General features: G+C 52.7%; 4 protein-coding genes across 5 annotated transcripts in view; 3 read left to right on the top strand and 1 right to left on the bottom strand.

The window, feature by feature from the left end:
- Positions 1–522: 522 nt before the first annotated feature.
- On the top strand, positions 523–8,392 carry Fam83c (family with sequence similarity 83 member C). The gene is made up of 4 exons (XM_006988284.4): positions 523–1,168; positions 3,593–3,760; positions 4,932–5,056; positions 5,370–8,392. The coding sequence occupies exons 1-4, from the start codon at positions 698–700 to the stop codon at positions 6,805–6,807; spliced, it is 2,202 nt and encodes a 733-aa protein (XP_006988346.1). The 5' UTR covers positions 523–697; the 3' UTR covers positions 6,808–8,392.
- Positions 8,393–9,217: 825 nt separating this feature from the next.
- Eif6 (eukaryotic translation initiation factor 6) lies at positions 9,218–15,866 on the top strand. 2 transcript variants are annotated; one of them, XM_006988257.4, is made up of 7 exons: positions 9,218–9,359; positions 9,544–9,682; positions 9,795–9,880; positions 11,513–11,688; positions 12,183–12,359; positions 12,553–12,734; positions 15,598–15,866. In XM_006988257.4, the coding sequence occupies exons 2-7, from the start codon at positions 9,576–9,578 to the stop codon at positions 15,605–15,607; spliced, it is 738 nt and encodes a 245-aa protein (XP_006988319.1). In that variant the 5' UTR covers positions 9,218–9,359; positions 9,544–9,575; the 3' UTR covers positions 15,608–15,866. The 2 variants fall into 2 exon arrangements, with proteins under 2 accessions (XP_006988319.1, XP_006988320.1); XM_006988258.4 differs by having other exon boundaries at positions 9,306–9,391.
- A 540-nt stretch (positions 15,867–16,406) lies between these two features.
- Positions 16,407–16,885, top strand: Mmp24os (MMP24 opposite strand). Its single transcript, XM_042276587.2, has 2 exons — positions 16,407–16,539; positions 16,617–16,885. Exon 2 carries the CDS (start codon positions 16,620–16,622, stop codon positions 16,773–16,775), a length of 156 nt encoding a protein of 51 aa, XP_042132521.1. The 5' UTR covers positions 16,407–16,539; positions 16,617–16,619; the 3' UTR covers positions 16,776–16,885.
- A 451-nt stretch (positions 16,886–17,336) lies between these two features.
- Mmp24 (matrix metallopeptidase 24) overlaps positions 17,337–23,140 on the bottom strand; it is a 44,624-nt gene continuing 38,820 nt past the window's right edge. The window contains exons 8-9 of the mRNA XM_076570961.1: positions 21,573–21,839; positions 17,337–19,998 (exon numbers count right to left, since the gene is read on the bottom strand). Coding sequence (XP_076427076.1) covers positions 19,661–19,998; positions 21,573–21,839 — 605 coding nt within the window. The 3' untranslated portion in view covers positions 17,337–19,660. The remainder of the gene's footprint in view (positions 19,999–21,572; positions 21,840–23,140) is intronic.

Raw genomic sequence — 23,140 nt, 5'->3', positions numbered from 1 at the left:
CTGGAGTTCTTATACATCACTCCACCCTCACTGGGGGTCTTATATGTCTGTGGACCAAGGCGTATACACCTCCTATGGTGGTATGTTTGGGGGTTATGGCCAGTTTCTACGTTAGTGTTGGGTTCGTTTTCATGTATTTGGTTGAAATGTGTGTGTGAACCTGTAATCTACATCTACATGCTGGTCAGTTGTCTGTGTGTTAGCAGATCTGCATGTGTCTTGAATCATTCGTCTACCATGGTCTGTGTGTGTGTGTGTGAGAGAGAGAGAGAGAGAGAGAGACAGACAGACAGACAGACAGACAGACAGACAAGTAACCTCTGCTAGTGGCTGAGGGTCAAGGTCGCAGGCTTGTAGCTGTGTTTCCCTGTAAGGAGTGCCTGGAGAAGAGCCAGCAGAATGCTCTAAGGGCCTGGCACTACCACTTCCCCGAGCGGGCGGGCGAGTCCCAACAGCAGACAGACAGGTGGGGCTGACCCAACAGGTTCCTAAGGCCAGGGGCAATGGGGCGGAGCATGGTTCAGACTTAGGGTGGCAACAGTTTGGGGGCCCTGCCACACACGCGGGGCTGGCAAGCTGGAGGCAGTACCTTCTTTCTACGGCAGCCAACCCAGGTGCAAGCCATGGAGCCTCGGGTGGGTAGAGCACTAGGTGGACGCACACATTCGGCGGCCTAGTGCCCGGAGGGACCCAGGGCATGGCAGGACCCCTGCGGAGCCGGGTGGAGGAGCTGAAGCGGCCCTGGTGGAGGGAGAGCTCGCCCCTGGTGCTCCAGCACAGTGAAGCGGCAAGGCTTGCTGCGGACGCCCTCCTGGAGAGGGGGGAGGCTGCCTACCTTCAGGTCATCTCTGAAGAGCGGGAACTGCCCTTCCTGAGTGCCCTGGACGTGGACTACATGATCAGCCATGTGCGTGGGGTTCCTGAGCTCAGTGAGGCCCAGGGGTCAGAGACCTTAGGGCATGACCGCCTCAGCATGCTCTCTGAAGTTACCTCAGGCACCTACTTCCCCATGGCTTCTGACTTAGATCCCCCAGACCTGGACCTGGGCTGGCCCGAAGTGCCACAGGCCACAGGTTTCAGCCCCACCCAGGCGGTGGTTCATTTCCAGAGGGACAAGGGCAAGAGCATCAAGGACCTGCTGCGATTCCTCTTCAGCCAGGCCCACACGGTAAGGGCCTCACCTCTTCCTTCATCTCACAGATGTGGACACGGATGTGGCTCATAGAGGAAAGGGGACCGGTTTGAGCCACACAAAAGCTTAAGTGGGGAACTGGGACTAGTCTCTGGCCCCTGTTAGATGCCCAGCTGCTAGAGGATGGGCGGGCGCTTTCTTTTCCATTGGCACTCATGAACATTATTAATTAAGCGTAGAACAGGGCACAGGGCTCTGGGACTTCACCCCCCGGGAGTGCATGTGAAATTATTGGAAGGAGTCCTTCTCTTTCTTGGGAAGGAGTCTATCACCTTCATCAGATTCTCAAAATAAATAAATTAATTACGATTTATTTTTTGTTTGTTTATTTATTTTCGAGACAGTTTCTCTGTGGAAACTCCTTTTGTAGACCAGGCTGGCCCTGAACTCACAGAGATCCACCTGCTTCTACCTCCCGAGTGCTGGGATTAAAGGCATGTGCCAACCACCGCCCAGTTTTAAGATTTATTTTTATGTAATGTTCATGAGTGTTTTGCCTGTCTGCATGTATGTGCACCGTATACATGCCTGGAGTCAGGGAAGGCCAGAGGAAGGTGTTGAATCCCATGCAACTAGAACTACCTACTGTTGTGAGCTATCATGAATGCTGGGAATTGAACCCCAGTCCTCTGGAAGAGCAGCCAGTGCTTGTTCTTGAGCACTGAACTAAGTTTTATGATCTCCCAGACTAAGAACTCAACCATGGTAAACATCTGAGCTACAGCCTTGACTTACAAAGGAAGAAGCCGGGGCCAGAGAGGGGCAAGAAGAAGGTATCCTAGAGAGGTTGTGGAGGTCTGGGAGGGAGGTTTCTGACTCTACCTGGCATGGCTCAGCTTATGCCCAGATGCCTACCTGCGCTGCAGCAACAGCTGGGCCTGAAGCAGGGCCATGGGCACTGGCACATGGGTTTTGGCATGGGCTAAGCTTTTAGTTTGGCACTAAGGAGGACTGAGGAGTGAAAGCCACTGGGCTTGGGGACATTAGGAAGGGGCAGTCACACCCGGGAAGCCCCTGGCCTCGGAGTGGTATAGCTTCACTGGTGGAGGCCTGGCTCCTCCTCAGATGAGGGAATGGCTGTGAAAACCCCTGGCAGGGTTTGAGATGGGGTAGACTCCTGCTGCAGAGATGAAGAGCCAGGGTCCCACCAGCACCTCCAAAGCCCTGCTGGCAAGCTTGCCTGTGCCCCGGGCACAGGAGGGCTGAGCTTGATTGGCACCGAGCACGGGGTAATTAGCAAGGTTGTTGCTGTTGTCATCGCTGTCCCCCTTTGATCTGCTTCCCCCCACACTGGCTAGACCTGTGCTACATACTAGAGAATCCCCAGTGACCTGCCTGCCCACCTCCAATTAGACTTTCTGCCCCTGGGCTAAGAGTCGGGCTGCTGGACTGAGCTGCCACTCATTCGGAGTGACCTCACAAGTGTTTTCTCTCCCGGTAGCCCGATGCTGTCCGTTTGCTGAGAAGGCAGGAGAAGGGGAGGCATGGTTAGTGAGCTTCTGCTGTGTGTCCAGTCCAGCGTCTTCACATTTATCTCTTGTAACTATGAGATATGCTCCATTTAGCAGACAAGGAAGCTGAGGCTCCCTAGGTGAGCCCAGGACTCTACTTCTAGGAAGTGGAGGAATGTGGATTTGAACCCACTTCCTTTTGGCTCCAAGCTGCAGGGGGAGGCTCTGTTCCTCCTGTTCCCAGGCCCTTTGTAGGACAGAAGACTCTCACAGTAGACGCACACGATGGGAAGAAGGGGCAGCTGGAGGCTTAAGGAATACCCTGTATGTTGGAGGCACACGCCTCAGCCCTCAAGTGGGTGGGAAGCCTGGGTCCCCTTAACACAGGCGGAAGGAAGCTGTGAATATAAGGGATCACGCGAGACCTCTGCAGCTTCACAAGCAACTGAGGTTTGGTGAAAGACACAGAAACCCCAGGACTGGATTGCAGCTTTCTCCGATGTAGGAGAGCCTCAGACAGTCCTCAGCCAGAGCAGAGCTGGTGCCAATGAGGATTATGGGGGAACAGGCCTGGAAACTGGGGTCTGCTTCTGACTCCTGCCTTCGCTGATCCTCCAAAGAGCAGGGCTTTAGACTAACATAGTTGATCTATAGACATCTCTGAGAATCTGTTACCATGTCCACAGGAAAAATCCTCAAAGGCTTTCAAACAACCAACCAGCCAGTTTTCCCTGTGCCCAAGCAAAGAACGGCAGGCTAAGGCAGGCATGGTGGCACAATCCTGTAACCCCAATAATCAGGGGACTAAGACAGGAGTGAGCTCAAGGATTACTAGGTTACAGAATTTGAACCTGTCAAAAAAAAAAAAAAAAAAAAAAAGACAATTCCGGTGTTGCATCCTGGCTTTCAACCCCACACTTTTCCTGGGACTGAACACTGCCTCCTTCAGGTGGTGGCTGTGGTGATGGATGTATTCACTGACATGGAGCTTCTGTGTGACCTGATGGAGGCCTCCAGCCGACGTGGCGTCCCTGTCTACCTCCTTCTGGCTCAGGAGCACCTGAAGTACTTCCTGGAGATGTGTTATAAGATGGACCTCAATGGGGGGCACCTGGTGGTGAGTATGGGCTGAGGGCTTCAGACATGGGAAGAGGAGGGAATCGGGAGCACGGGAGGGAATCATCGGGAGCACGGGAGGAAATCGGGAGCACGGGAGGGAATCATCGGGAGCACGGGAGGGAATCATCGGGAGCACGGGAGGAAATCGGGAGCACGGGAGGGAATCATCGGGAGCACGGGAGGGAATCATCGGGAGCATGGGAGGAAATCGGGAGCACGGGAGGAAATCGGGAGCACGGGAGGGAATCATCGGGAGCACGGGAGGACCAGCTGGTAGTCAGTAATGCAGCGGGAATCTTCAAAGTTCTTATTAATAAAATCAAACCTGAGGCCAGTTATTGGGGTGAAGCTGGAAGATCAGAGATACACAACAAGCCACAGTTACCTCACCTTGCCAGATCCTCAGCTGATCTTGTTTCCTCAGACTGGAGGCCTCTGAGTCCTCATCCAGAATGGGTCTCAGCTGAACTGTGCTAGAAGCCTGAATGCTTAACCAGCCAAATGCTTAACCAGGCCAAAATGCTTCTAGTTTCTGGTCCTCACGCCTTATAAACCTTTCTGCTTTCTACCATCACTCCCTGAGATTAAAGACTCACTCCCTTGGGATTAAAGGGGTGAGTCACCATGCCTGGCTCTTTCCAATGTGGCCTTGAACTCATAGAGATCCAGATGGATTTCTCCCTCTGGAATGCTAGGATTAAAGGCGTGAGTGCCAACATTTTCTAGCCTCTGTTATCTAGTGGCTGGCTGTTCTCTGACCCCAGATAAGTTTATTAGGATACACAATATTTTGGGGAACACAATACCACCACACAGTAAGCACTGGGGGAGTCAGCTGGAGCTGACTTTAACAGCTCCTTTAACTGTGTGGGACCAGACACCCTTGGGTCACAGACATGGCCTGAGTGCCACTTCAATCCTTTGTTTTTCAATTTATTTTTATTACTTTAAATTGTGGGTAGGTGCGTGAGTGCAGGTGCTCACGGAGGCCAGAGGCGTCAGACTGCCCTTGTGCCGGAATCCTAGGGAGCTGTGAGCCGCCACGTCACAGGGAGAATCTGGAATAGAACTCAAGGATTCTGAAAGAGTGCTCTTAACTACTGAGTCTCCTCTCCAGCCCGAGTTCCACTTCCCTTAAGCTCACCAGCCTCCCTCTGCTCTTGGCCCAGAACATGCGTGTGCGGAGCACAAGTGGAGACACATACTGCAGTAAGGCCGGCCGCCGATTCACCGGGCAGGCCCTGGAGAAGTTCGTCATCATTGACTGTGAGCAGGTGGTGGCAGGCAGTTACAGGTGAGGTGATTAAAGGGCGAGGGGCCTGGGGCTGTGCCACGCTCTAGTAAGGGCATCGCAGACCTCTGCCTGCTTTGAATTTCTTCCATCCATCCCTTCAAACATGTATGAGGCACCTGCCATGTGCTAGGCACCCTGCAGGGCAAGGGGGAGATGGGAGCCCTCTCTGCTGAACGCCCTGGCATAGAAAGTAGCTACTGCACATGGGAAATAGGACTTCGGAGACCCTCACCCCTGACCCAGCTCTAGTTATGACTCCTGAGGAGCCCTGGACTCTGTGCTTTGTCTCCTGACTCTGTCTCTCTGTCCCTAGCTTCACCTGGCTTTGCAGTCAGGCCCACACCAGCATGGTGCTGCAGCTGAGGGGCCACATTGTGGAAGACTTCGATCGCGAGTTCCGGTGTCTGTATGCTGAGTCACAGCCTGTGGAAGGCTTCTGTGGCAACGAGGATCCACTGTCTTCCCAGCGGCTACCTCGTCCTCCGCCTGTGACCCTGGCCTTTGGACCTGGAATTCCAAGTGCTACAGGCTCCTCCCCCTCCAGTAACAGCCTCAGCAGCATCAAGCACTCACCTCTTCTGGGCCGTTCTTCCTATCTTGCTCTACCAGGAGGTGGTGGCTGCAGTGACATGGGTTTGGGGTCTTCATCTCCAGGTCCTGCCCACCATGAAGCTGGTGGCCCGCCATCCTTGTACCGTCAGCTTTCAGATCCCAACCATAGCTCAACTCCTGGACCCTACAGGGCCAACCTGAGCAAGCTGGGGGCATCTCCATGGTCCCAGTCTTCTCCTGCCCTCAACCACTGCAGTGCCAGTCCCTTGACCTTGGCAGTGGGGTCACCTCTGCTCCCATGTTCCCGCCCCCTCCTCCACTTTACTAGGGGGGTCCCAGCACTGTCCCGGCTTCCAGAGAATGGGCTCCCAGCAAGTCAAGAGCCCATCCTTCCGCGAGGTCGCTGGGTACCTGGCACAGCTCTGGAGACAGTGGAAGAGAAGAAGATATCTTTGAGTCAGAGCCATGATCACCTGGATCGTCTTGTCCCCTTCCCTAAAGCAGGAGAAGCAGGAGGTCCCAATTCTAGAGTTACCCCCAATTCAAGTTCCCTTCAGCATGGTGAGCAGGCCCTAGATGATAGGAGATTGTCCCTGAGCCACAGCTACAGCCAGCTGGATCTCCTATCCCAGGGCCAGGGTGTCCTTGAGTCAGGTTCCCTCAGACAGGGTGATCTGGGTCAGGAGGATGACAGGAAGCTGTCCTTAAACCACAACCATGGCCAATTGGACCTCCTGCCACAAAACCCTAAGACCCAGGCCTCTAAAATACCCCCTGATGCCAATTCTTCAGCCAGGCCTGGAAAGCAGAGTCTAGATGAACGACGGCAGACCCTAGGTCACAGTCAGCTGGACCTCATCACCAAATTTGGTCCATTCCGGAGTGAGGGGCCTGGACCCAATGGCCCCCCAGAACCAAGCCTAGTTCGCATGGCGGGAGTAGGCTCTGCAGATGAGAAGCGGCTGACTCTGGGCCATAGCAAACTGGACCTCATCACCAAGTATCATCAACTACAGGGTGCCAGGCAGAGACTTGAGCCGGGCCTCCCGGGAGCTCCCGTAAGTGGCCATCAAAATGGCAATAACAATGACCTCTTTGCACCTGAGAAGCGGCTGACCTTGGGCCACAGCAAACTGGACCTCATCACCAAGTACAACAAGTCCAAATTCAAGCAGCTCCGAAGTCGCTTTGAGTCCTAACTCTGCTCCTAGGAGGGACAGACCCTCCCTCCATCCACAGAGTTGACGTGTTCAGGTTCAAGGCAGCAGCATGAGAGTAAAAAGCTGGGGTGCTACATAAGGAAGGCAGGCAGGCACCTAGCAGCCCAGGTCAGACACCCCCGGGCTCAAGACTCTTCTGCACACATGCATAGGCATGCATACAAACAGAACCCAGAGTTACCGAGTGTTTTCTGCATGTCACTGGGGCTGGGCACTTCACACCTTATTCTCATTCTCCATATCCTCTACGTGGACCTCTTGTGGGCATATAGCTGTACTAAGTATTATCTCCTCCTCGATTTTTTTTTTTTTTAAAGTTTTTGAAACCAGAACATTTATTCTCTGACTGACTGAAACCTTCTAGAATAACTGGATGCTGCAGGAGCTGCCCTCTTGGTTTTTGTTGCTGTGATCTCACAGAATCCATATCTGAATCCTCGCTAGAACATTTTGGGGTGCCTCATCCACCTAGTCCCGGTAGCATGTCATCTCTCAGCCTTGGCACTCTGGCTGTCCTTTCCTCTGCGCCTGGCAGCGGAGCCGCATCCACCACAGGTGACTTCTGAAGGTGGCAGGCTTCAGAGCCACAGCAGCAGCACAGTGTGTGCATCTTATTGTGATGCTTTCCAAAGGATGACCTTCCTTTCCTCGTCTTCTTTCCGCTGCGGAGGCCAAAGAGTCTGGAAGATACTCCTCCTGTTTTATAAGTATGGGATGGTTAATCTGGAGGCAGAGCCAAGTAAAGGACAGGGTGGGGAACTCTCCCAGTCCAGGGGCCCCCGGCTTTAAACATGTATTTTGTTTGTACAGAGCCAACACACAGTATCTGTAGTTCGGGTACACAAAATACAGACACTACAAGGATGCCCCAGGTGCCCATACAGTGTACACAGAACAGTGACTAGGTACACCCATAGATGCACAGTGAGTACACATAGCTCTAGGTGATGAGCTCAGTCAGAACTTCAGTTGCAAGCACTTAGTCTCGTCTGCCTAAATGAATGGCCACAGAAAAATACATGCATTCGGCACACACTGCAGAACCCCCTTGAGATTCACAAACTACAAATACACATGTGACCCCCATCCTAGCTCTGCTTGTAAAGCCCTGCCCTGAACTTGCTACAGAGCTGAGAGATTGCTTAGAAGCAATCTTGAGGGCTGCAGCTTATATGCGCAAACCACAGAAAACAAGGCAGAGATGTATCAAATGACGGAGAGTCATGGAGATGGTGGAGCGATGAGGAAAGTTTCTCAGAGAGAAGCTGACTTTGAGGCAGGTCTCGAAGGATGGGGTTAGGGACAGAGGCAGACTCGGGAGAGAGCTAGAATTCTTGGTAGAGTAAGTCGGATGGAAAGAGGGCTCAGTGAGCAAGTCTGGGGTAAACTGAGGAAGATGAGCAGAGCATGTGGACAGACACTTAGGACACAAAAACAGGTCACCTTGCTGAACATCTCTTGAAGCTCAGGTTGCAGTTGGTCGTGGGCCTTTCTCCTGAACTCACCATCCGCCTGAAACAGGGCATGCTACCAATCAATAAAGGCAGATGTGGTTAGACCCAGTAGCGACCTGATGTGTTTGAAGTTGTGGTATTCCAGGATGGGGATGGGGAAAGGCAACATTCAGGCCCTTTTCGGATTAATAGCGTTCCTTGGAGAAGACTGAAAAAGGCATACAGAGGGGCTGAGGTAAGGGGTTCTTAGCTTCTTCCTTCTTTGCTGTGGCATTCTGAGACACCCTGAGGACTTCTGTAGATTCCACAATAAATGAGCCAAGTTTATTCTGTCTATGAAAACGGGCCACGCCACTATCCCCAGGGCAGATGGCAGCTGCTGGTGTGTGTGTGTGTGTGTGTGTGTGTGTGTGTGTGTGCGCGCGCAAGAACACACCAAGGAAGCAAGTCATAACTCACATCTTTGTCCACCCTAGACCCCCTTCTCCAGTCTTCCCAACACCCAGCTTCACACATCTCCCCCTCTCTCCCACATCTTCAGTCTGTTTCCTATGGCTCTCGGCATGCCCTCTCCAACCACTTTGTCCTGGTCTCGGTTCTCCCTACTGGACAATCTCCTGGGTGATTCTTGCCCCCAGTTTCAATCCTCAGCCCCTGACTCTCGCCTCTGCTCCAGATTCTCATTTCCGTCCTCGTGGCCAGGCTGGGATCATCCCCTTTCCCAAACCGGCCCCTTCTCCGTCCGGCCTTATTCGGTAAATACATCCCTCATCAGCGCATCTCCAGCCAGACAACACTGGTTCCTCTCCCTCGAACACTCGAGTCTGGTTGATTATTCCTCCTAAAAAGACCCAACAGCGAGAGAAACCAACAGCCGACGGCGAGAACCAGAGACGGGGGTGGGCGGAGCCAAACCCCACCACTAGCAACCATAGAGTCCTCCTAAAGGGTGGGGTTAGAGAGGCCGCAAGCTTGGCTTGGCTCCCGCGTGCTCCCGGAAGCCCGCCCGGGAGGAGACGGAAACGGAAAGCTAGTACGGGAGAAGTTCTTCCAGCGTGTGGGCATTGGAGTCGTTTGGTGAGCTGGTGGGACGCTGGGCGGCGGCGAGGGTCAGTCCCGGGCCCCGAGGCGGGAGGGTTTGGGGCAGGAGAGTCCGGAGGGGTCCCGTGGGCGCGGCCCGAGGTCCGAGGGGCCCGGGAGGGCGGGGGTCCGAGGAAGCGAGGTGGGTTGAGCCGGCTCCCGAGACGCTCTGTCGCCCCAGATCCCGCCGTCGCGCAGCCCCCAGCTTCTTTCATGGCGGTCAGAGCGTCGTTCGAGAACAACTGTGAGGTCGGTTGTTTCGCCAAGCTCACGAACACCTACTGCCTGGTGGCCATCGGAGGATCGGAGAACTTCTACAGGTGAGGCGAGAGCTCCTGGTCCTGTGGCGGGGGGGAAAGGGAAGGGATGCTGGGGGCGAGAGGTCCGGCAGCGTGAGGGACCCCGGGAACCAGCGACTCCATGTTTCTGCAGTGTGTTCGAGGGCGAGCTCTCCGAAACCATTCCCGTGGTGCATGCCTCCATCGCCGGCTGCCGAATCATCGGGCGCATGTGTGTGGGTAAGGCAGGTGGAAGACGCCGCGGGACGAGTGGAGCCTCGAAGCACCATGAGTCAATCCTTAACTCCTGGACCTTACCCCAGGGATCCGGGGATTGCCAGGCTTTCAGTCTTGGCGGACCCTGGAGTCCGTCAGGGGTGGGTGGGACTCAGTCTCATTGCAGATCAAGAACGCTAGACTTCCTGAGAAGAGTCATAGCAAAGTAATATTAAGTGCCTTTATTCTTGATCTCATTTTTCCTTCACAGCAATACTGGAAAGTAGGGGTTGCCTTAGTTAGACTATTGAGGAAACACTCAGAAGTGTGACTCACCGAGTTCCACTCCTAGGGTGGAGGAGGATTTGAATCCCATCTCTTTTCATACCTCTGGTTATACACAAGTTGCTTCATGGTTTTGAGCATTAATTTCTGCCTCAGCAAAATACCTGAGATTCCCAGGTCATCCTGTTTTCAGCGACATTTAAATCTTACATCTCTAAATACGTCTCTGGAGTGGCGCCTTTACACTTTGACCTCCAAGAATCGTTGAATGGCCTCCAACTTTCATTTCTTTTTTTTTTTTCTTTCCATGTTGGCCTCGGCTGCACTGTCCCTGTAGCTAAGAATGACCTAGAACTCCTGATATACCTGCATCTGAAGCGTGATCCTAACAAGTTTTGGGATTAGTATGTGTGTGCCATCATGCCTAAGCAGTCCTTTCTTTAACCTGCCTCGGCCACCTTTTTCTTTTTCTTTTTTTTGCCTCTGCATGTTGGGGCTATTCAGACCTTTATTTACCTTTAAAAATGTTTAAGCATTAAGCATGGATGATGACTCTACTTAGTTTCTTATTTACTTCAGCACTCTGATCTTTAATAATAGAGAACCTGTAGCCATGTCCTTAGGATATGAAACAAAATCTGACACGATATGGGAGATTTTACCTAGTCTTTGGTCTGATTTAATGAAAGTAACTTGAAATTCAAAAATTCAGAACTGTGGTTCCTAAGGCTAGGCAGAAGTTTAACTGTAGATGTCATAATGTAGTGTAGTTTATTCCTTCACGTCGGTGAATGCTTTGTATAAACATTCTAATATAACGAGTATTTAGACAGTTTTTAGTTTGGTGTCTTACGAATAGTACTACTCTGTAAATATGAACATACATACATATTTCTGTTGGATACATAATACCCATGAGTGGAATGATAATAGTCACAGGATGTGTGACAGTTTAGTGTCATAGATGATACCAGTAATTATCTGAAGTAGGTGGCCATTGTACACTCCTGTCAGCATAGAGTTCTGGTTGTTCCATGTATATAGCTATCATGTGATGATCTTTGAACAATTTTAGCTATCCAGGTAGGTGTGTAACGGAAGCACAATAATGCCAAGAGCCTTCCTTGCTAGTCCTGAACTCCCCCCACCCACAGTAGATAGTGAAAAGGTGGGTGATGTTTGTTGGGATAGATTCTCGGCCATCTGAGGCCTGTCCAGGGGACCTGTGGTTCATATGTGGATCTGTAGGTCGGGGTTTGAGCTTAGAGCTCTCCTAGGAAAGCTAACTGGGTTAGAATGGGAGATATCCCAGGAAGCAGCTCCTGTGCCCACGTTTGTCTTCATCCCACCTTACGATTTCCTTCTCTTCAGGGAACAGGCACGGGCTCCTGGTGCCCAACAACACCACGGACCAGGAGCTGCAGCACATCCGCAACAGCCTCCCGGATTCGGTGCAGATTCGCAGGGTGGAGGAGCGGCTCTCGGCCCTGGGCAATGTCACCACCTGCAACGACTATGTGGCCTTGGTCCACCCAGACTTGGACAGGGTGAGGTGGCACCTTGGTCTGGAAGTTACAGGACTAGCCTCGCTAATAATGGGTAGCCATTATTCCTCCAAGGCAGGACTTAAGGGTTTCACTTGTGTATTTCCTGTTACCTCAGCACTCAAGTGTCTTACTCGCATAGGAATCGTATAAGGGCCTTTATCAGTATCAGGCTGGGAGGGCATTAATCCTTCAGCGTTGGGGAGACTGGCCTATTCAGTCTTGGACCATGGGCCATGATAGTTGGTTGACAGTTGAGCTGGGGTATGTATTAGTGAAAAGGGTGACATGGAGCCAAGACTCACGTTTCTCAGGGCTTGCCTAGGTTTTAGGAGCTCCAGGCTAGGCCTAGACTCTTAGCCATACCCATGTCTTACTCAGTGAGGCTTCCATGTGCAAGTGTGTAGTAAAAAGGATTTCTCAGGGTTGCTTAGAGAGCCCTTGGATATTTGGCTTTACATGTTCTGGATCCTGGGCACAGTACCTTTGGTCAGCAGGAGACAGAAGAAATCCTGGCTGACGTGCTCAAGGTGGAAGTCTTCAGACAGACAGTTGCTGACCAGGTGTTAGTAGGAAGCTACTGTGTCTTCAGTAATCAAGGAGGTCTGGTGCACCCGAAGACTTCAATCGAGGACCAGGACGAGCTGTCCTCTCTTCTTCAGGTTCCCCTTGTGGTAAGCGTTCCTGCCTTCTGACCCCTGTCTACTAGATGCAATCCCTTTGGTCAGTCCTTGGGAATCTGGGTCATTATCTTCCCTGGTTTGAGACTGGGGCCCTGAGACACGAAACTTTGGGAGAAGAGTCCTCACTTGAAGCAAGAGAATTTGCTTTGGTGCCATGATTTATATTGAGCTCAAACCTCTGCAGGCAGGCACTGTGAACCGAGGGAGCGAGGTGATTGCTGCTGGGATGGTAGTGAATGATTGGTGTGCTTTCTGTGGTCTGGACACAACCAGCACAGAGCTGTCAGTGGTGGAGAGCGTCTTCAAGCTAAACGAGGCCAAGCCTAGTACCATCGCCACCAGCATGCGGGATTCCCTCATTGACAGGTAACTTTGCTTGTTTTTGTTTTTGTTTTTGTTTTTCGAGACAGGTTTCTCTGTGTAACCCAGGCTGTCCTGGAACTCAGAGATCCACCTGCCTCCACCTCCCAAATGCTGGGATTCAAGGCATGTGCCACCATGCTCAGCTCACTCTGTCTTTGAGAGGAGAGGAAGAAGATGCATCCTGGAATGAGAGCCATGTTGTGTTTGGGAGGTTTTCCCCAAATGTAGAGTGAATGTGCATACCGACTTAGAGCATCTGCTCATACTCAGCCTTCCTTGAGGACTGGGCTCTCTAGGCAGACCTTACCTGTATTCATCTTTTTTGATTTCTGACCACGTTTTTGCATTTGAATTTACCTATGTGTCCGTTGTCTCCAACTGGTGGCCTAAGCCCTGAGATAGAAAGGAGCTGTTGGCTAGGAAAGCTTCCCCTTAATCACTGGGGAGACCCTAGATTGCTAAGGGTGCACTTAAATGGGTTGCAGGTGGATTTTTGTATTGAAATCATGGTTTAGACCAGTGGTTCTCAATCTGTGGGTCTCAACCCCTTTGGAGGTTGAATGACCCTTTCCCAAGATTGTGTATCAGATACCACCCCCCCCCCCAGGGTTTCTTTGTGTAGCTTCAGTGCCTTTCCTGGAACTCTGTAGCCCAGTCTGGCCTCAAACTCAGAGATCCACTGCCTCCTGAGTGCTGGGATTAAAGGTGTACGCAACCACTGCCTGGCGAGTATCAGATACCTTGCATATCAGATGTTTTTATTATGATTCATAACAGTAGCAAAATTACAGTCTTGAAATAGTAATGAAATAATTTTATATTTGGGGGTCACCACAACATGAGGATTATTAAGGGTCACAGCGTTAGGGAGGTTGAGAACCACTGGTCTAGATCTGTGGATTAAAAAGCTAACCAAGCTAGGCATGGTTGCTCACTGTCATCACTTGGAGGCTGGACCGAGACTTGACTCTTATCTGGAAGAGCAGCAGGGGCAGGTGCTGGGTCGTTTGCCCTCCTTTCTTTCAGCCTGGCAGGGACCTTTCTTAGGGCATGGCATGCCCAACTAACAGACACGGCTATGAGGATAGAAAGCTTATCACAGAAGGACTTTTCCCTTTATCCTGTTGCGTTTGTTTGCACTGATGCCCACGGGTTACCATGGGGGTAATCAGGTAGGGTAGTTCTGTATCCTGTCCCTGAGGGGTTCACAGTGTGCATGGGAGATAGGTTTGCTATCTGTAACTTCTAGCTCTTCAATGAGAAACAAACAGTTCCTTAATTGTCCCCATACGGGCAGCTTGTGAAACTGGTGGGAAGTCTTCTGGGATTTATAGAGGTTTCATGAGTGATATTTAGTCTGCTTCAGGGGATAAGGATGTGTTTAAATATGGAGAAAAGAGTGAGGAAGAACGTCATATAGATAGAGAGATGAGAAAATACTGAGTATGTGAAGGATAAACGTTTCCCTAGAGGCTGAGGGCTTTAGATTCCAGTATCAGGAAGTTTTGGTTGTTACCCTGAGATTTTGAGCTTTAGTGGATGTTGGCTTGCTTGTTTATGGAGATTCTTAGTGCAAGTCTCTCAGAGGTTCTGACTGTACATGGAATACAGTCCAACTCTGTGGTTCTTTAAAAGATGGTGTCATGTGACCCAGGCTGGTGATGTGGTGTGGCTAGAGGTATGTGCCACCACATCTGGCTATGTGCATGTGTTTAAATAGGCTACTTTGAGAAACGTTGATGAGGACATTTCGGTACTCCCTCTGACTAACTGCTGTCAGAGAGTTTGTGCACTCTAGGCAAATGCTGTACGGTTGAGCGACACCCAGCCTGAGAAGTTGTTCCACCGCGTTTTATGTGCCAGAGGATTAGCTCGATGATCAGAACACGCCCTGTCCTTTGGAACATGGGATTTTGTAAGGAGACAGTGCCAATCATTTAATTAAAGAACAAAACTTATTAGTAACAACTGAAAAGAAATTTCTATAACTTAATAATTGACCTATCAAAAAACTATAGCAAAATATTGTCAATTATAGAAGCTGTATTAAAGTTAAGCAGAACCGCTAGCCGCTGGTTGGTGTGTTCCTGGTTGCCTGTGCTGTTAGATAATAGAAAGAGAAGGGTATTGGAAAGGAAGGGAAGCCTCGGTAGTCCGTTTCCTTTGGTTTTTGGACGTTTTGAGGAGCCCATAAGATGCCAGGTTGGCATGGGGAGGTAGTATAGTGGGAAATACTTGCTGGGTAAGCAGTATTCCCAGCACCCACATAAAAACTGGGCCTGTGCCACATGTCTGGAACTCCAGTTGGGGCTCACTGGCCCGACAGTCCAGCAGAAGTGATGAGGAAAGACAACTGAGAAAGACACATGACGTCAACCTCTGTAGAGGTTGACACAATAGGCATTTCGGTTTCATTATCAGGCAGTGATGACCACCTCCAATAGGAGCGAGTTCACTTAGCCCTTGTAGAGCAGATCTGGTTTCCAGTCTAGTGTTTGTGGCCTTTTGTAGCAGCAGTTCTGGAAAAGGAGGCCAAAGTTTTGGCCTCAGCCTGGCCTCTGGGAGACTGGTCTGGGCACATCTTGTGCTCACTGACCTTCCTTGCTTCTATCTCTTATGTTCTGAAGCTTGAGTTTATGATCAGTAACTGAATAAATTGGAGGAAGGTGGCCCAATGAGGAAAGAATTGGTTTTACTTTTCACACCTGCAGAGTTTAGGCTAGACCTTCATATACAGGATTTGTTTGAATCTGGAAACTGGTGGGCACAGGTGTAGCTTCTTAACGACTGAACTAGAGCAGGTCAAAGGGTGGGGCAGCATGTATCCTGTGGAACAGCTACTGATAATACACCTTTCTCTCTGCAGCCTCACATGAGTCACCGTGCTGTCGTGTGGGCTCCTGCCTCTGGACTTTGGCTCATTTTTCATGCCTGAGCTAGTCTGTAACAAATACTAGCAGCAGGGCATGGCAGAGCTCACGGGAGCTGAATTGTTGAGTACCCAGCCCCTCTTCACCTCTGCCATCTCTTGACTATTGCTACAGAAAAGCCTGCCCTGTCATGCTGGCTCTTGTGGCTCCTGGATGGAAGTCTGCTGTCTTGTGCCCCGCCCCATTAAAGGACTGCCTCCCACCATCCTCCGTGTGCTGTTTGTGGCCATTCTGTTTGCAACACCTTTTCCAGCCTTTCCTGGGTCATGGGGAAGTCGGGTGGGATTGACATGCAATGTTTTCCCTCAAGACGGGAGACTTGAGAGTGTGGTGGGGCACCCCCTTAATCCCAGAGGCAAAGGCAAGTGGATCTGTGAGGTCGAGCCTGCCTGGCTGCATTGCGAGTTCTAAGACAACCAGGTGTATGTAGTGAGGCCCCATCTAAGAAAAGAGATGAACAAGAGGAAGTAGTGCTGCCCTCTGGGGTTCCGTTTTAACCCACCGTCTGCCTTGCTTTCCCTGGCCCCAGAAGAATCCCTGCTCTTCTCCCTGCCTGGGCGAGCACCCTGTGAAGCCACAGGCGCACAGCTTCAGTGTATTAGATCCCTGCCTGACCTTGAGGAAGCTGGAGGAGCGCTACCTTGGAGGCCAGGCTGCCTCCTGCGGTTGGCTCCAATGGAGCCTTGCTGTGCGTGGGGCGTGGCCTGGGGCCCGGGGCGGGGCTGGCCTGTCGCAGGCCGTCTCCTGCCCAGTGGGCCCGCCCCTGGCGTGCGAAGGCTTCACTAGGGCTCTGGCGGCTGCGTCATAAAGCTGCTCCTCCCAAGCCAGGCTGCCCAGGCTGAGCTTCCGGCAAATCCGCTTTCACTTCGCTGCCTAAGGTGAGGGTGCGGTAGGGTGGTGGTGGTGGGTGGGGTGTCGCCTGCTCTGGCCTGATGCCTGATGGCTTCTGTTACAGACCATGGGCGCTCTCCTGAGTGGTGGCCAGGATGGCCCGGAGCCTGCGCAGCCCCAGCCTCCGGCGCCAGAGGGTCCGCAGCAGCCTCTGCCCGAGCCCGGCCCATGGGGACCACTGGATGATGTGCGCTTTCTAATCGCCTGCACATCCTGGTACTGACCCGGTTACCCCAGGCCTCTGTGCTCTCTTGGACCTGGCCTTTGTCTCTTCACCCCATGATTTCCTGTCTCACTTCCTCACTCTGGGCAGGGATTTAAGAAAGATCCTGGGGGGAAAAAAAAAAAAAGATCCTGGAGACTGCAAGTCCCCCAGGGCGACCGTAGGGGACTGCTTCCCGACCCCAGACTTGTTGTGTGTCCCTTCCCCACCAGCCCCTAAACCAGATCATCTCCAAGCCCCTTTCCAGCTCCGCCCTGGGGCAGCCTTCCTGAACCAGAAGAACCAGGACCAGATGCAGGGCCTCCTGGCTGGATCCTGATGCTGTCCAACTCTGGTTTCCCCTTCGCTAGAGCTGAGCTGCCCAGGTGTCCCAGGTCATGGCCCCGTGTGCCCTGTCTCCAGAGAAGCCTTGTCACAGTGACCCTCCCATACTCCTGAGGTACCTGGGGTAGGACATGTGATTGCTGAGATGCCTGAGGCAACTGCAGAATACCCCGATGCACCCTTTCCTCCCCGAAGCTTCCTAAGGCCCTGGTCTTTGTTCCCATACCCCAGGGAAGAGACACTGTATTTCTGTTTTATTTAGAAATGATTTAAAAAACATTATACAAAGGCTGATCAGTTTAAAATGTGACCGACACTAAAATGCTGTGATGTCATCCAGGCTGAGGGGAAGCTGAGCTCTGGTGGCCCCCGGTGCTTTGCCCCTCTGACTGCTCTGGCCTGGGGTGATGGACAAACAGATGACTGCAGGCAGGAGAATCCAAGATTGGAAGCCTCTAGGCTGAGCCCTCTGGGCCCGGCCCTGCATCCCTCACGTTTGCAGCCTGGGCTGCCTGCCTCCTTCTCCTGCTCTTTCTCAACTGGTCTTGGAGTACCAGGAGCCAGCAGGGAGCCTGCGGGGCCTAGAGCTTTCAAGAAGTGAGAGCACCAACCTGAGGAGAGGGAGGCCCGGAAGATAGGAATAGAAAAGATGTTATCTCAGACCCTAGAAGGGCCCACAGATGGGAACACAGACCCAGCCAGGGCCACTGGATGGCAGGGGCAGACAAGACCTCCCTGTGCTTCATCTGAGGGCAAGATGAGTGTAACCCTCAGCCTCTTAGGGCCTTCATGTGAGTGGACAGACGTGAGCTAATAAAGTGCTTCGCAAAGTATAAAACACTGTACAAACCTATGAATCACTAAATCTCTGCAGTTGTTCCCCGCCTGCCCCAGGGAGCCTGCCCTTGGCTGAAATGAGAAAAAACAGGATGATGAAGACGGGACACGGTGGACCCATATAGATGGATGCTTCTGGGACAAGAGTTTTTACTCAACAGCTCCCAGGGCAGCAGGAGTCCCTGTCTGTGCTACAGGGTAAGCTGACCCAAGTCCCAGAGGCCACAGGGCAGGGCAAGGCCCATGCGGGCTCAGAGGGCAGGGTTGGCGACCCGCTAGCACCCTGAAGGCTGCCTCTTACCGCTTTTGGACTTTGGCAGCGAGCCAGCGAGCATTACTGCACCCATTGGTCATGACAAGCATGGGCTGCCAGACTGGAGCAAGTCGAGCCAAAGCCTAGGAACTCCTGTCAGGTGTGAAGAAGGGCCTCAGGTTAAAAAAGAAAAAGAAAAGCGGGGTGGGGTAGGGAGTGAGGGGAAGCCCCAAGCTTGGGGCTGCTACCAGCTAGGAGTACCCCGTTCCTAAGAGCAGTGCAGGAAGATGGACCCAGTGAGCTGGGCTGCCAGGGTCAAGACGAGCACAAACCCCGTCTCCAGGCTGAGAGGCTGAGTTACCTCAGGGTCACTGGGGATGTGGACGGAATACTTAAAAGGCTGCCCTGGTCCTTTACTCTGAGGCTATGACAATGGTGGCCCTAGATGGAGCCATCTCTGCTTCGCCTAACTAGTCAGGTTGCGCCCCCATGCCATGAGAGACAGGCTGGGCTGGGGACATGAATGGAAAGGGAGTAGAGGATGGTCACAGACTCAGATCTGCCTCCAGAACCAGGATCAGCGCCTGCTCCCGCTGTGGAGCCTCCTGAACAGGACCCCTGCTAGTATCAGGATCCTAGAGTGGCCTTGGCAGCACCGTGGTCCCTTAATGCCTGGGGAAGGGCCATCACACTGGCCTCGTCACCAAGACAGTCACCTTGAATTGACCTAAAGCCTCAAGTAGCCTTTGCAAAATGGGACTTTGAACAGTAGTGACAGGACATTTAAATATTCACGACATGACAGCTGGGTCCTTGTGAGACCCAGCTGGGCCACAGCCTTGCCTGCAGCATGTGACCCTAAATCCTGGGTCTCAGGGGAGACCTGACAAGTGGGGCAGGTTTCCTGAGGAGTCTGCTATTGGCCAGCAGGGGAAACCCAGGCTTTTGCCCACTGTGTTGGCCGCAGGGGCACTGCAGCCTTGGAGGAGAGTTGGGTGGGGGTGAGGAGACATCTGACCAGCAGGTGTTGGCAGAGGAGACGGATTGGTGGCGTCTTGGGGAAGGGGCGTGGGGTGAGAACTAGCGCTGGCCTGCCTTGGAGGGCCGGGTCCAGCCAGGCTTGCAGCTTCAGTACCTTGCAGACTCCATAGGATGCAGTGACCTCAGGGGCACCTCCTGGCATGATCCTTGCCTCCTGACAGGGCCTGGCCTGTTCCTTTTGAGTAGAGAGTGATCTACCCAGGCCAGCAGACTGGCACCCGGGTGTCAGCTACCCAACTTGGGGCGCAGCCACCACCGCTCCCTGCCCCCACACTCATCCTAGACCAATGCACCCACCACTTCAGCTACACACGAACCTGGCCTAGGGCCCTGCTGGCCCCGGTGGGCAGTGGCTAGAGCTGCCCCTCAGACCCTGGTGAGGAAGGGCCTGGCTGGCCAGACTGGGTAGACAGAGAGGGCTCTGGGCTGCTCATACCCACTCCTGGACTGGCCGCTTATAGTAGGTGACGGGCTGAGGCCCCGCCTTGTTCTTGAACTGGAAGATCGTGTAGAGCAGCACCAGGAGGCAGAGGGACAGGGTGCAGGGCACCACCACAGCCACGGCATTCACGGAGCCCGGCACATCGTCGATGGTCACCATGATGTCCACGTCGTCCTGGGGAAGCCGCCGCTCCTTCCGCCGCTCTACCTCCTTCTGCTTGCAGCCCATCCAGTCACGCAGGATGTTGCGTGGGTAGCCTGGCTCCACGCTCAGTTTCTGGTTGTCAAACTTCCAGTAGTCCCGACCTTTGTAGAAGTAGGTGTAATCTGCAGGAAAGGGAGGGAATCAGCACCACCACTCCCAGACACTCCCCAGCACCTGCTCTGGACTAGTGTGGACCTGGGGTGCTGTGGCAGTGTGCAAGAGAGAAACTCCAAGTGGAATCGGGGGTGGGGTGGGGTGGGTGGGCAGCAAGTGGCCTGCTGGAACCGAGGTGGTCGGTGAGTGCAGTACTCCCCTGATAGTGCAGTAACTAACAAAGCAGAGGGGGCCCCAGGACATGGAGCATCCCACCTGTTAGTTCAAAGGTGCTGGGAGCCCTCTAAGGGATTTTGAGTAGAGCTGACAAACGCTTTAATTTATACTGCCCAGGCTGGATCATTCTCTGTCTGGAAACAGCTCTGTCACACTGTGCCCCAGGCTTCCTATAAGGGTCAGATCAAGCCCCCAGTTTAAGGCGTGTACAGTGCCATCTCCATAGCTCCAGGGCCTCAGTCTAACTCTTGCCCCAAGCCATTGGGAGTTGAGGGGCAAAATTTCATCTGCTGGCAGCAGACACCATCGCTCCACAATTACAGACTGGGGGGGGGTGGGGCTTGACATATATCACTTTATAACACAGATACAAGTTCTTAGGACACTTCGAGTGGCTCTGATGGCTGGAAGGAAAGAAGACATGCAGCAGGGCCAGGCAACTCGCCAATTACTCCCGAGGCAGCTCCCTCAAGGCTCCCAGCAACAGCCTTAGCAACTCAGTCAGCCAAGCAGCTCACTAGATTCTCCTCATTGGCTGGCTCCCCGGGACTTTCATTGGTCAAGGTCTTTGGTGTCACCTGTCTCTGAGGCTCCCCACCCCCCAAAGCATCCTGTTTTGAAGCCACTAAACAGTGGGGTCCCCTGCCTCCTCTATGTCTCTTTTAGCTCTGTTGTGACATTATTTGCTGTCACTGCACTGAGAAGAACGCGAGCCTTACAGCTTCTGTCCTGAGCCCTCCCACACAAACTGGCTCTCAGTAATGACCATGCAGCAAATGACTGAGTCCTGTCATCTTACACAAACTGAAACACTGATGAGATGGTGAGGGCAGCTATAACTTTTACATGGCGTAGACCATGTGGTGGGCTTTGCGCTAGGTGCTCTCTGTAATTTACCTTATCCATCTTTTATTGACCATTCCCATTTCACGGACAGGAGAATGAGAAGAGTTTAATGACTTGCCCAATCTTATGAGTGGTGGAGGAGGGGTCTGTGAACCCAGCCAGTGCTGTTCAAGAGTCAGTGCTTTCAGCCAGACCAACAGGCAGTCGTGGATGCTTGCTCAGCTTCTGGTAAAGACTGACCCTCTTTTGAGAAGCTTCTAATCTGTAGGTAGACAGGCTGGGAGCTTCCTGATGGCACACGGTGAGCGATTGCCAGCCTAGCCTTCAAACCCCATGAAAAAGCACCTTTGAACCACCCCTGTCCATCACTGCAAGTTAATTTACTATATGAACATGGTCCATTTGGGGCAGTTGTGTGTTATCAAGTTACATTACTCAAATCTGGATGCCCGGAGACTATGTCTGGGCCCTGAGAACTGCTAAAATTAACTCCCCATTCCCACCTCAGTTTGGTTCTTACATCCTTCCTTGCTGATGAAGGCCCCCTGTGGAGCCTGCGGGATGCCCTTCCACACAGTGATGGGCTTGGGGTAGCCAGGGTCTGTGGCTCGCCGCTCCTCACTGTAGCGCCAGTACCGTTCGCCTTTGAAAAAGTAGGTCTTGCCCACAGGTTCCCAGCGCAGAGCGGTGTCGATGCCTTCACGGGGCAGACAGCTGCCCAGCTCTCCCAAGCTGTGGGGGTACCCAGGCTCCACGGTCACTTCTTTGAACACCCAGTACTTGTCGCCTGCAGGAAGAGGACAGAATCAGCCTTCGGGAGCCACCCAGTGCTGGAAGTGTTGGCCCCCTTGCCCATCTTCATCCATAAAATCAGATGTATGTGTTCTTAGCCCCTGGCCCAACCAATCTGGGGAGCGAGAAGCCAATCATAGATTTTGGTCAATGGGTGCCATCCATGCCTGCTGTGTAGGCTCTCTGTCCCTCTGTCTTCTTTCTGTTGCTCCTTTTTGAGACAGTCTTGTTTTTTTATCCTTGACTAGCCTGGAATTCATTATGTCGATCGGTCTGGTCTCAAACTTTCAGGGGCCTGCCTCCCGAGTGCTGGGATTACGGGTGTCATCACCACACGTGGCTACCCTCCTGCATTTTTGGAGATCACCCCTGTTCTGATGGAGCAGCACCTACTCCTGTGACAACCCAAACCTCGGTGTCTTCATTATGTTCAGAACCGGGAAGGAGCTAGTGTCGGTGGAGTCTCCGTAGGCGAGCAGTCTCGGGTGGAGGAAGCCACAGTTACTAGTTTTTGCACACATTGGTCAACTGTTAACAAACATTCCCACCTGGACCACAACAAGGCTTTACCAATCTAAGCCTGACCCATATGGGGAAGGTTGCCTGTTTCCCATGGGTCCACGCTCCTTTGTCCTCGACATGGCTTTCTCATGTCAAACAACACACACGCACTCAGGACTTCAGGCACTCTTTACACATCCGCTCAGGGCTCTCCCGGAGCCTCACACTGCTACACAGACATCTGCCTCTGAGGACATAGCCCCACCCCCTCCCATCCTGTGCGCTTCCATGGTCCCTAGCTCCTCAATTGGGTTTTCAGAGCTCCTCAGTCTACCAGAAAGGCTCCTTTTTCTTCATCTTTCTACCTCCCAGCGTCCCTAAGAAGAAGAGCTGGCATCATTTCTGAGTCTCTTCCCTCCTTCCTCTCTCAGTACTCCGCCACTCACGAGGCCCCGAAACTGCTCACAGCCACCCTGTTCTCGAGCTGTGCTGCTCCTCTCTGTCCTGGACCTCACGGGCAATGTCGTCCTCTGAAACACCCCCCCCCTCTGCCTCCTGCATGCCACCTCTCCCGTGGTTCTGTTACTCAGAAATCTGCAGTGAGTTTCTGGCCTTGGCCTGACAGGCCCAGACTGAGTTCTGGCCTGGCCACTGCAGCTCTTCAGGAATTGCTCCCATATGGCCGACCCTCCAGTGGCTGTAGGGCGAGCTTCTGAGCCCTTGGACTGGCTTCCACGCTCCACTACATTCAGCCACCATGTTCAGTTCCCTGTATGCTGACCTTGCATTTCACTA

Source organism: Peromyscus maniculatus, chromosome 4 (assembly GCF_049852395.1).
Source record: "Peromyscus maniculatus bairdii isolate BWxNUB_F1_BW_parent chromosome 4, HU_Pman_BW_mat_3.1, whole genome shotgun sequence".
Classification (NCBI taxonomy): domain Eukaryota; kingdom Metazoa; phylum Chordata; class Mammalia; order Rodentia; family Cricetidae; genus Peromyscus; species Peromyscus maniculatus.
The sequence above is the reverse complement of the archived record's forward strand: the minus strand, read 5'-3'. Positions and strand labels throughout refer to the sequence as shown.